This window comes from Rhea americana, unplaced genomic scaffold (assembly GCF_003343005.1).
Source record: "Rhea americana isolate MKP2758 unplaced genomic scaffold, rheAme1 scaffold_313, whole genome shotgun sequence".
Classification (NCBI taxonomy): Eukaryota; Metazoa; Chordata; class Aves; order Rheiformes; family Rheidae; genus Rhea; species Rhea americana.
The window spans coordinates 82,688-95,856 of NW_028186439.1; the positions used below are offsets into that span (position 1 = coordinate 82,688).

The 13,169-nt window shown below is 46.5% G+C and overlaps 1 protein-coding gene across 1 annotated transcript in view; it reads right to left on the bottom strand.

Moving 5' to 3' along the window:
• EN1 (engrailed homeobox 1) overlaps positions 1 to 1,523 on the bottom strand; it is a 13,213-nt gene extending 11,690 nt beyond the window's left edge. The window contains exon 1 of the mRNA XM_085310219.1: positions 1,488 to 1,523. Coding sequence (XP_085166345.1) covers positions 1,488 to 1,523 — 36 coding nt within the window. The remainder of the gene's footprint in view (positions 1 to 1,487) is intronic.
• Between the last annotated feature and the right edge of the window lie 11,646 nt (positions 1,524 to 13,169).

A 13,169-nucleotide genomic window follows, 5' to 3' on the forward strand; every position in this document is an offset into this window, starting at 1 on the left:
GCGCCCGGGGAGGCGGCGCCGGAGCCGGAGCGGGGCTGGCGGCGGCTCGCTGCTGCCGAGCTGCCAGGAGAAAACCCTCACGGGTGGCCGTGCAGTAGGTTTCCTTTGTGCGTTTACCTCTGGGTCCACGCTAAAAGGCTTCCCTCTTTTATTTATTTTTTTCCTCCACTCTCCAGGTCTGACCTTGGTCTTAAATTTGGTCGATGTGACAACAGCTGGAAATGGAGCCGTTTTGGCTGCAAAAGGAGAGAGGAGATCTTCAACAAGCTAACAAAAGCAACGAAACCAAATTCCCACAGACATCCTGGAAGCATCTGCRGTCTGTTCCTTCCAGGAGAAAGTGTGGCCCGTTTTGAAGTGAGGGGGATGGGACTTTGGACCCATTTGGGGTGCAGTACAAAGAAGATGTACAATGATTTGGAAGCAATGGTTCCTCCTGGTGCTTTGGAGAGTCAAGAGGTTCCACAGGCAGGAACGTCCAGCACCCCAACCTGACCTGCCACAGCTGAGAGCCATTTCCAAGACGTGCCATAGTACAATAGAAATATTCTGTAGTGTGGCACTTCACCTGCACACCCAGCCCTGCAGCCAAATCCCACAACCCTCTCCAGACAGCAGCCCCGCATTCCTGAGCTAGACAAATGATGAAAAAGTTCCAGTTCCCGTCTAATGAAAGGCCTCCATCTCCCTTCCCCCAGAGGTTTCCGATGCACATATAATTAGCTCTCAATATTTCATGAATATGGGGTTTTACTAATTCCTTTTCACTCAGGAGATTTTACATTTGCAGTTTTCTGTCATTTTGCAGAAAACCTTGGCGGTGGGAAGGGTGGTTATAGTGTGGAGCGGATCCTTCTATCCATACACACAACATCCCTTGGCTGCCTGAGGCCTCAGCCCAGACAACCTGAGAGACGGAGGTCCCGAATGAAGGTCCGTAGCCTTTTTCATGCAGCAAATTAAATATGCTGTGGGATTTCAGTCTTTTGGGACAAAGACTTCCTTGGATAGGTAGTATTTCAGGAGCAGGTCTGAATTACAGCATATTTTGGAGGGAAATCAGTACTTTCTCACCAGTAAGAGTGATTGTCTTAGGAAAACCAGGAGGTAGAAGTAGAGTCAARTATCGTCAAGAAATGCCCTACTAAATCTTGATATCTTTTGCAATTTTCTGTAATAATAAAGAGTTCCAAATCATCTGATTACTACTCAGTCGTGTTAGTCAGAACATCTCTCTATGCTCTGCTTGTGTGTAACCRAGGGCAAAACTACCCCTGCATCATCTTCATTTTTCTTTTGTCCAATTTGCTAGAAAGCAGCACTGTAAGAGTTACCACATTCATATTCCAAACGGAAAAAATATTGGGGTCTTATCTCCCTTCCCTATCACCTGTGGCTGCCTGGAGCCTYGTGATGGAGGTGTTGAAGACACCATCCACACTTGAGGACTGACGTGCAGCTGGGGTTTGCCTTCAAGCGGTCCTCACCTTGCGGATGCCTTTGCGGAGCTGCCTGCGTGTCATGGTGGGTCTGACCCCGTCACCCACACACAATATGGGAATCCAGCACCCTCTTGCCTCTGTCTGCAAGCAGTTGTACTGCACAGAAATCTGCTGGCTTCTCTTGTTCTGCAGAAACTGCAAGAAGGACCATCAGCAGATCAGACTTTGCTGGTCTGCCTGTACAGCAATAGCTATTCTTCCTCTAATCATGTCAGTAGGTACTGCCTACATTATTTTTCATTTTTTAAATCGTTTTCACACTGTTTATATTGTGTATGCCTCAAATACAGCAATGTAACAACAATTTAGTCCCAAGGGAATTTTCCTAAACACACTGTAAGAACAAAGTTTGGTCTTCCTGTCCCAGGGGATTTACACTAATGGGTTTTTCACCATATCATCTTACTGCTAAACACTAGCATTTGTATTGCGATGGATGAGTTTCTGTAAAGGCACCCCACAGCCAGAAACATCTCATTAAAAATCCCATTATCCCGATAACTTTGGTTATTATTAATTTAAATGACTTATGATTTGTAAGAAGGAAAACAAATCCTGAATCAAATGATACTTGGGATCACCTAGCCTGGTGGGCAATGGGTTTTATTTGATACACATTTTTAGTTGGATGTTAAAGGGGTTTTCCAAGTTACAGTAACTGCTGTCTCTGTATGTGGTCCATTGAAAGACAGCTTTGTTTTCTCCCATTAAACTTTGTGAGTCACTAGCTACTGTGCTGGGCAAGTGCTTTGCCTATTTCTTAATAACAGCATTAGACTTATATGGGCCTTTTCCACCCTGCAATTCCCTGACTGTTTACTTGGAGACCACATGGAGCTGGCGAAATGGAGAGGAGTTCCCGAGCGACTGACAGGGCTGCGGGACCAGGACCTGCCGGCGTTTCACTGAGCTCTGAGTCACGTTCAGCAGGATTTTTCCCTGCGTCAGGACAGCRAGTTCATTCCCATGCTGTCTGCTGCTGGGTGTGCCACGTCAGGATTTTCCTGCACGCATGAACCCCTGCAGGTGACGGCACAGCCAGTGAAATCTCGTAGGAGTTGGCATATTTTAAGCCTGTAAACCCAGGCATGTTTTGAGGTTATAAACCCAGGCCTATGCTGTTTTTTTCATGGTCCTCCATGCCTACAAAGAGCCTCCCGGGAGGTGCAGAAGACTYTCTTCAGGACTCTCAGGAGTGACTTATATTCTTTAATCTGCTATTCAACGTGTTCTTGTAGTGCCTTCAAAAGTCAGTAGTGTTTTTAATCCACCGGTGATTTACTGATCCATGGTTCTTCTCCGTGTCATGAGGAAATACCATGGATGCAGCCTCAGGGACCAGACTCTCACCTGGGGCAAACAGCGATGGAGAGGTGGTTTCTGGGTGGGAGGCAGCCCTGTGCTACGAACCCAAGCTCGCACGAATGCATACGCAAGAGTCACCTCTCACTGCGGGTGCAAATGGCCCAGCCCCTTTCCTAGGGTTATTAATGCCCTTTTTTTTTTTTCCTTCAAATGCTGGTTTCCAGAGACATCTTGTGGCTCTCGCTGGCTATCACAGCTGCGCTGTTCCACATCTGAGCATGCTTCGCCTCCCGGATATTTTTATAGCAAAGCTGCTTGATAAGATGCTTGCTGTTTGCACCCTTATTGCTATTTTTATATGTGAATATCCAGCTTTATAGGACTCTCCTCTCAGATATATCTCAGGCTACGGTACGAGTCAAAGTACTGGTACAGTAGGAGTGAAGACTTCCTCCAGCAACTTCTCAGCTATGGGAGGGGCAAACCCCACCAGCTGTCACAACGGTGATTCTTTTAGSAAAGGAGAAAGGGGATGGCACAAAGCGAAGAGGAGGGGTGGGAGCCTGCGAGCACGAAGGTCCCATCCATGCTGGCTGTGCGGGTGGTGGTGTGGAGGCAGAGCCTCTCTGACCACGGATAACAAGGCACTGCYGGGTTCTTCCAAATCTTTTCAGTATTTGTTAATTAGTAGTAAAGAGAGGGCATTAAAACCACTCAGTGGCAGTGGATTATTTATGGACTCCTTAGTAAACCGTGTATTTAGGCAGATAATCTCGTTGCTCTTCTGCAAGGGTCCCTCTCCCCCTAGCAAGCACACCCCACCCCATGCACAGAGCACATCTGGTCCTGCCACACAGCGCCTCGCTCCTGGCTGGACCACGAAGGAGGGAGCTTCACAGGCTCCAGCAAAGCAACCAAGGCAGTATCACAAGCCTCAGGTGCCCCAGGGATCTCAGCGGGGTCCTGCTATGCAGCAAGGGTGGTGGSATCTGTCTGTCCCACACCCACCTAATCCTCTTGGCTTTCGATGGAAAGACAGTAGCTACTGCTGTGTTATCTAAGCTGGCAGATTTCTTGCCTCTGTCTAGCCAGGGACTCTCTTCCTATTGCGCAAAGAGAGTTACACTGATGTGATTTTTAATGTGTATCCTGTATCCACACAGACTCTTGCTGGGACCAAGCCATATATGTAATCTACACTTTCCCACTGGTGTATAATTTTCTTGGCATCTTCTATGCAACAGGTGGGCTGCAATGTAAAGCAACATAATGTGACTGCTTCACTGTTGACTAAGAAGAAAGATTTACTGCAGAAGACACATTGCTTACAGTTTTATGGAGATTTCTTATCTAAAGCCATGTAACACCCTATGGCGGGGGTCCACAGACTCGAGAAAGTCTCAGAACATCCAAACAAATGTTTTTGAGCAGGAAAGGAGCCAAGTTACCATTTCTGTGCACAAAACCAGGACACTGCGATGGGAAATCTAGCTGAGATCACATGGTGCTATAACCCGATTTTGCCTGTCTGTGGTCCAAAGAATCTTACATAATTCATCCAGATCTGGACAAGAGCAACTATTTCCAATGAAAAATGACTTCCCAGGTGGCCAGGACAATGGCTGGCTGTRCCAGATCAGACAGCTTGCTGCCCTCAACGTCCTTGAGCTAATCGCCAGCATCTCCGTGCAAGGAGTAGCTAAGCCTGTAACGCGGTTTCTGTAACGATGGCCACAGAGACGATGAAAGCTGTGGGTGAGGAGGTCTGCCCCACCACGGCTTGTCTGGCACCCCGGGCTGTGATCCGGTACGCAGGAAGCGCCGCAGTGGGGACCAGCCTCTCCGTCGCGGCCTTGGGACAGCAGCAGTGCTCCCGTACTGCACAGGCTTTGCGAGTCGCGACCGCTGAACAGCAAGGCAATACTAATAAATCTTAATAAGAGTGATAAACTGTAAAACACAACATAAAATAGGACRTGTGGGTTGGGACTGAGCTTGTGAGCCTCTGCTCTTTTCCCACTAGGCTGAGCCGTTTTTACTGATGAAGCCCCAAGCAGGACAGCTGAATTTGCCCGGACTGGAGCCAGCCCTATGGCTCTTATTGAAGTAATTTTTGCTTATTAATAACTTTTATTGTTGAGATASGGGGACCCAATGGTGCGTAGTTTTTCAGCGAGGGTTCAGTCAAACTGTTCAATCACATAAAGTCTTGCCTAAGAGATCTTACTAGGTGAATCATTTCGGTTGATTGAGGACTTATCACTTATGTGATATACTAAAAATGTGCCAAGCAGCATTCCTTGATGGGGAAAATTATGTGTTTTCTGGCAGATTCATAAGCGAAGGAATTCATCTGTGGGTTGTTAAGGAGATTATTGTCTGGTATGTGTGTATACACATGGGAACAGGAATACCAGTCAGCCCGGTTCAATAGACATCCAAAGGAATCTGTTTTTGTTGAAATGAAACTGTCATCTCAGGGTGATGTTGTGTAAACTTTAGACTCATCAAATCAAACTGACTCTTGCTGTAGCTTTTGCAACACATTTGGTCCATGGACTTCAGAGACAGGGGCTGAGTGGGACATTGTTGGCAGAGCAGACTGTGAACATACCTCCCCTTTTGGTCAAGACTGTTGCACCCTCAGAAACACTGAAATAAAACCTGAACATTGCTATACCTACTACCTGCATTGCTATAGCATGCTAAGTTTAGGATCAAGCTAAAGTGCTAGTTATTCCATCAGCTTTAATTATTGACATTCATCTTATTTTCTCCATATAATAAAAAAAAGGAAAAAACAAAACAAAACAAAAAAAAAAACTCTTTCATTTAAGGTGACCCAAGTTGGGACATTAAGCCACCAGGCACCACGGAGAAAAAATGAATTTTGACCTCACAAGAAATATTTGATGTCTGCAATGCCACACCAGGACAGACCCAAATACCTCTGGCAACTGTGAATGTGGTCTCAGTGTGGATTTCTACTCAGTTCTTCAAATTATATTTTAAAGAATATTGGTTTCAGTTTATATAAATCTGTATCTCTAAGCACAAGTTTCAAATTTGAAACCTCTCATGACAGCACTCAATATGGCAGCACRATGTACAACTTGAGCATCATGTTATCTCGCATCATATTCAGAGTGGAYTTGTTTATTGCATTTGTGCGTTTTGTAGAATTTTGTCATTTATAGTTCTCACTTTTCCATGCCTTCATGTCATATTGTAATTTTATCATTCTCCGATTAAAGTTTTAAAATCACAGCTTGGTTTCCCCATCATTTCCACCACGCAGTGAGACCATGATGTAGTCCCCAACRGCATTCGATGGCAACTGATAGGAGAAGCCCGGCAGCTCTCCTCGACACCCTGCCAGCTCGGCTGGCTGGTTGTCCGGTGTGGGCATAGCGGCCCTGGGAGGCTGCACCCCTCAGAGGGGACCTGGGGGCAGCTTACATCCTCCTTGCCCAGGCCAGGTCCTGGGAGCAGGTTCAGGGTGGCCTTGCTCTCGCCTCTCTCCTCTCCAACATGCCCATCTGGCAGTCGTCTGCTTTCAYGTACAGCCCACCAGCAGCATGTGGAGGGGCAAAACCATCTTAGCATGTCTCTCCCCATTTTTTTGCCTCTCTGTTACCCTCTRCTTCTCCTTACTGGCTGCAGCCCACCTGAGGTGCTGGTCTCACTGGCCACTCAGCCCTGCCAGTCCTTGCTCCAGGAAAGCTCTTCTCCCTGGAGAGAAAATAATTAATATTATTAACAGCTTATCATGGACAAACTCTGGTTAGAAAGAGTCCATAGAGCCTGCAGACAGGAGCTTATGGTCACATCAATCAGCCGAACAAGCAGATGAGAGAGTCAGGCTCTCAAGCCCATTTGCTTAGTAACTTGGTACTCAGCGGTACTAAAGCACTTTGGCCATCTCTCCATGCTCCTTATGAGGTTACTGTGACCGTTACATATCTCCCCTTCACATCACCCAGCTTTGAGAGGTATTTAAAGTGAACTTCAAAGACAGCTTCGTGTTCTTTAATGCTATGGAGAAACCTTGGCTTGGGTGAGGTTTAGTCTGCAGAGAAGGCGCTCGTGTTTGTGTACGATTCCTCAGCCAGCCATCCGCACAGAGATCTGCAGACTTCTCACCTCAAGCCAGGAGGCTGGGAATGGCATATTGCTCAGACAGAAAAAAAAAATCCCAGTAAAGATGCAGCTATGGCCTCTGAAGAGGAGTTTTTCTGGCTTATAGTAAGGATGTTGCAGTGAGATAAATTCCCTATCAGACAACAGTGCCTTATCTACATAGCTGCAATGGTATGTCTACATGGAGAACTTTGCCAGCTGGTGGGCAAGGCTTTAGGTGATGGATATTTCTTCATTTCTTCATAAAAGCGTAAATATACTGACTAAAGGCTTTGTGTTTGAAAGACCATGACTATTTGAATGGCTCGCGAAGTGACACTTCGTGCTTTTCCACCACCGCGAGGGTGGTGATGCTGAGAATTTCTCCCTCCACCTTTCCTCCTGGCAGAACGTACACCTCCAAAAATCAAGGTCAATTAAAAATGTCAAACTACTCAGTGTTTGCCTGGCTAAAGAAACTAGTTTATATACTCCCAGTTAGTCTGTGGATAGCATTCCTCRGGAAAGCTATGATAAACTGGACACTTAACAAGGCTTGCAAACCTACTAAACAGCTGCGTGAGACATTTGGTGCGTTCGACAGTAAAGACAGGAATGCTTTGAAGGCCAGGCTCATAACGCAGCGCTCTGTCAGCTAGCCTCGGATGGACGCAGYGACCTAACCCTTCGTGATCCGTGGCCCCATGACTCCTCTGCCCGCCCGCGGGCGCACACATGGTGCCTTCTGGCTGGCACACCAGGGATTTCTCCAGCCCGTATCCACCATCTGCTTCGCTCTTCGTGCTCCCCACCTTTTCCAGGGCTGTTTCACATTAGCTAATCAGCAGGTTACAAAGTCAACGCTCTTCAGGAGAAACATTTTAAGAGAAACCTTCCAGACCATCATCTCATTACCAGGTCTGCTGCACAGCCACAGAAAGAAACAGGAAGGAGAAGGTTGCCTCCTGCTTCTTCTAGCCATGATCTTCTCCATCTAGTAGATGAGAATAGCCTTTTTTCTTGGTTAAACTTCACAGTTTTATGCAAGAAAGAAGAGCAAGAGAGAAAGAGGCTGTGGGCTAGCCAAGCTCACTGACAACTTTATGTTCCTACTAACAGTTCCTGTTACTTGGGAGGTGTTGGACAGCACTGGAAGAAGTGCAGCCCTGCTACCCCAAACACATCCATCTTCTGGTCATCTGCCTGGCTCTGCTAGAGTCAGCTGATCCAGAAATACACTAACACTTTCACTTTTGCTTAGTGAGAAACAACATTAAGCCACTTTTCCTAAAAGTGTGGCTGCAGCCATTTCATCTCAGAATGGTAGAAAGGGCATGAATTGCCCAGGTCCTGTTTGCACGTCGTTTCTGCCTTGCCAGGTTCCCAGCTCTGCTGCTGGGAGGTGCAGGGCATTTTCTCGGTCCATGGCTTCCTGTGGGAAGTCACCAGGAGCTTTCACGGCCTTTGGGCAGTGAAGTCGGGCTCAAACTGTCCTCCAGCAGATGCTTGCAATGGCTGAACGGTGTCCAGGTCTTTGAGAAGAATATCTGCTTGTCTCTCACCTGTTCCCCCTAAAAGGGAATCTTACACTATCACTTCATCACAGATGATGGATTATTTCACTGAGCTGATCAATAATCAGATGGTTTAGAAATGTTTTTTTCTGAAGATGAGGAACTATCCACAGCACTGAGGAGCCACAACTGGCTGTGTCTTTTTCATTTGCAAAATATATTTTCAGGAAACCTCACAGATCACCTCCAAGATGCTTTCTCACAAAAACAAGAAAAAAGGAGAACATTTTAGCAGATGTTTACTGGTCAGCTCTGGGAATCCTTTAATAATGTTTTGAATCTTCATAAAATTTAAATTTAAGTATCAGAAGTGCAGATTTCAGAATTTCAGAATGAAGAGTTAGGCAGCATCAGAAAAAAAGCAAGTCTTCCTTTATTTAAACAAGCCTTTTTTTCTACCTGTTAAAATTTGGCTTGAAGACGAGGTGGAGCATATGTTTATGTATCTGGTTGCAAGGAAGATCTAGTCAGGACATGAGCCAAGCCCTCACCAAAGCAACCTCTCTGAGCATCCCTACACCTCTGGCGAGCGGCGACGAGAGCCATGCGGCGATCGCTGCTGGGAGAAGGCAGTCCGGCGTCATACCACAAGGTGGGGATGCTACAATGCTGAACAGCAGCTCTGGCCAGGGGAGCGCAGGGCTGATTTCATTTATCCCTATATGCTACTGATTTCCTAATTGTGAGAAAGCCCAYAGTCGCTTAATCACTTAGCCCTGTATGCCCAGGCCCACTGCCTGGGAAGTTACTCTGCACCGTTTCTCCCCGCATAGTCCTACAGTATTAAAGGCTTTTGGAAATAGTGGAGTGAGTGCAGCTTGCTGCTGGGAGCACAAGGACTTTTCCCATTGCAGGGGCAGACAGCCCCAAGGCTCTTCTTRGGGACCAAGGTGAAAAGCAAGGCTCAGGGATTAATTGAGCATCTTCCTTTGGAGGGCTCAGCTGGGCAAGAAAACTCAGTGCTTGGGGCTCTTGACAAGGCACAAGCTTTACTTGCTTCCCAAGGAGACAGACACCATAGCAAGAGCCTCCCCAGGCAGAGGCAGCAGGACAATGCTCCCACGAACTCAAACGCAGGTTATAGACCCACRTACTCCAGGGCATAACACAACCATTAAGCAATAAGGAGACGCTTCCCTCTTGTACCCTTGCTGCTCGGGGTATGGGTTCTGGGAAAGGAAGCACGTAGGAGTCTCTCCTTTGAGGAAGGGCAGGGGTTGCTTCCCTAATTTCATGTATTCTGCCATCAAATGCTGTAACAACTCCTCACCAGTGTCAGTTCTCACGTTTGCTGGTTTACCTTTCCTCCACCACATCTGGGGACTCTGACAGAGCAGACAGCTCTTTTGAATCCATGCAGCTAAAATTTGAGCTGTTGATCTTTGGCCATGAGCTCATTAGCCTCCAGAGCCTTGTCTCAGAAGATACTGGGTATTGTCCTGCTGAGGACAGGGTGGCTGACACACTCAGTAYGGGAAAACAATAGCTGTGACACTTCGTGTCTTCAATAAAATGTTTAAGAGTCTAGAAAAGAGAAGAAGAAGTGGGAACTTTATTATAGTCTTCAAATATGTAAGAGGTTATTATAAAAAGGGCAGCAGTCAATTGCTCTCCATATCTGCCAAGGGTAGGAAAAAATGAATAAGCTTAGTATTTAGTAATGCAGCTTAAATATTAGGCATTTGGGAAAACCCACACAGTTTCTAGCTGTATAGTTAATTAAACATTAGGACAGTTTATCTAGGGAGGTTTTGGAGTCCTTAGCTTAGAGGCATTTGATTTTTAAGAGCAGATTGTAGAAACATGTAGACCTACATGTTTTACTTTTGTGATTTTAAGATTGCCCTGCCGTGGCCTTGTCTGCGCCTCTCATCCCTGCAGCTGGGTGCCCCCTGGGCAGCGGAGCCTGCTTCTCACAYGGGGCCGTGGGGCTGGGTACTGCCTGGACAGAGGAGGTGATGGGCCATCAAAGCTGGTGTGGGTTCAAGTAGAGATGGCACAACATGAAATACTTGGAAAAACATGAAATACCTGGAAATAACATCTGACTCAGGAAGTCCCCGAGCAGGTGGGGCTCAGACAGTAGCTGGAAAATGTCATAAATATGTTTGTATACTCTGTTCTTACACTCTTTCCTCAGTACCTATTTTAGGCTACTTTCAGAGACAAGTTGATGGACTGCTTATGGCGTTAGTCCATCTGAGCCAGTATGTCCCCTCACATTCTTATGTTAAGTGAGGGGTTGAATGAGATTGAATAGAGCTCAGCAAACTACTAGCTTTACTCTAAATCAGTGCRTTTTCCTCCTGCAGCCCCTCTCTGGCATTTAAGTCTTCACACAACATGTATTTACTTGCCTTTCAGAGTCTCTTAGGGGTGGTCCACAGATCCCCATGCTGAAGCCTACAAGAAAAGAAAGCGGATGAGAATTGAAATACTTTGCTCCTGAGTATACCTGGAGGGCAATCCAACGGCACTGGCCATTTTTTAACCCCAGTGGAGAGCTTGCAGCTGACAATTCGCCTTAGCTGCTCAGAAGAGCGGCGTAACTCTCTGCACAGGGAAAGCAATCAGAGTTGCAGRAAGTCCTGCTTAATCAGATGGAGGCAACACACAGAGCTTGAAGGCACAAGAAATAATGTGGGTAGGAGCCAGGCTGCAGTAGAGAGGTCGTGAATATTTTCACACTGTTCAAGTGCCCATGGTTCAGTTTTTATTTTTAGGAACATGATAGAAAAGTTACATTTAAACAGCAACAAAGAAAGTTAGCTCTACTTGCTATTTTATTTATAGACAGCTGAGGAGATGAAGGCGTTCATCTGTGACTGCTTTATTGCTAGGTCCAGCCATCCCAAAATGAAACATCATGTACAGCAGTTTGTTCTTTATCGCTTTATTCTTTYGCTCACATGTGTGGTATGAAACACTAACGTCATGGTTGGAAATAATGTCATTGGCAGGAGCTGGGGTTTCTTTGCCACATTACTATAAACCTATCTGAGGCAATTCATCAGAAAATTAAAGGCACTTTTTAAACCAGAAAACGCTGCCAAAGGGGAGCTACTGTGTATCCATAYGGAGAAAGGGCACCTTCCAAACCTGCGTAGATCACAGAGCACCTAAACATCTGAGCTGGACTCGCTTGAGGGACTCCTGGTCCCTGCAAAGTCCTGCCCYGTCTGAGGGCAGATGTCAGACCCCAAGGACAGACCCCAAACAGCCCGATCTCACCCTATGATATGCTCAGGAAGCAAGTCTGTGAGGAAACCTGAGCAGGATAAGCAGGAGGAGACATAAAGGACTTTTCTACTGGCTTGGCTGACTGTGTTAAGTGGATGCTGAGGGCAGAATTAATCTATCTGTGCCCTAAATGCTGCAGGGTTGTTGTCATTGTTATTACAAATTCAGTTATTGTTCAGTTGCTTAGAGCCACCATGTGGACCTCTTCTCGTTAAATTTACAGAAAATCAATAATGGAAATATGCAAGTTATCATCCACTCAGATAAAGACCTGATATGATTTTCTTCCAAGTGGACTTGCCAAGAAATCGGCAGTGCCGTGCAGGAATTCATGTCCTTCGTGAAGCTCCAAAGCCACAGCGAGGTGAGCCTGCTCGCTCTCCCCGCAGCGGCCCACCACCTCCAGGCRGCACCAGCAGGGTTTCCACGGGCAGCCACCACACACTGCAGCAGAAGCAGACCTCAGAAACCGATTTGCACTAAAATGCCGTTCCTGGTCTACTTTTTATTTTCAGCCCTGATTTGACTCTGCCCACGCAGCTGGGCTGCGGGCTTATACCCGGCGCTGCGGGTGCAGCAACGCCAGCCGTGGCTTCGCGACACAAAACCCGGAGCAAATCACAGTGTGGCAGCTGGGCAGAAATGAGCAGACTGGGCAGYTGACAGAGAAAGAGATAAGCAGCTGTTAAAAAAAGAAAAAAAAAAAGCAAGTTTAGCCCTCCTTCGGCTTGCAGTAAGTTTGCTGCTGTGGAGCAGAGCTCAATTGCACGTAGAGCCTGTGCTGTGTTCAGCGCTTTAAAAACTGCCCTCAAGATTTAAAGCCTCCTTCCAAAATCCTACTAGCTCAGTTTTAATTCTTATTGTAATAATAATACAAGCCTGCAAAATCTGGAAGTTCGTGGTAGGGTTTTTTCCCAGGGAAAGCATGTGGCCGAGCAGATGTTGTGCTGGTTGGTTCCCTGGGCGGCCTCTCTCCATGCCCAGCCCGGCCCTTGCAAACTGGGTTTGTTCTTACTTCTCGTTGTCGTTTTTTTTTTCCTGAAGAAAAAAACGAGGCTTTAATAAACACCTGACCAACYACTTCTGCTCATCTCAGCTGTTTTTCTTCCTCAAGAGAGCCCAGAGCTTTTTCAGGACAATAACCAGCAAGGACTTCCCTCGCTATCAAAAYGCTGTGTAGCTAAAGCCAGGAGAGAATTAGGAATATAGTTAAAATGGAAACTGTCCTGAATTCTTTACATCCTCAAAGTCTTTCCTGTAGCTCCAGCAAAAATGCTTTTGGATTATGGATTGGAGAACAGGGCTTTCCTCCGCTTGGCTGAAAATTGCTTAACAAACTATGCTCCTTCACAGACAGACTTTTCAGGGTGTTCCTGGACAGGTGCGTCTTCATGCGTTAGCCTTTTCCTGTTAATTGTGCCCTTTTCAG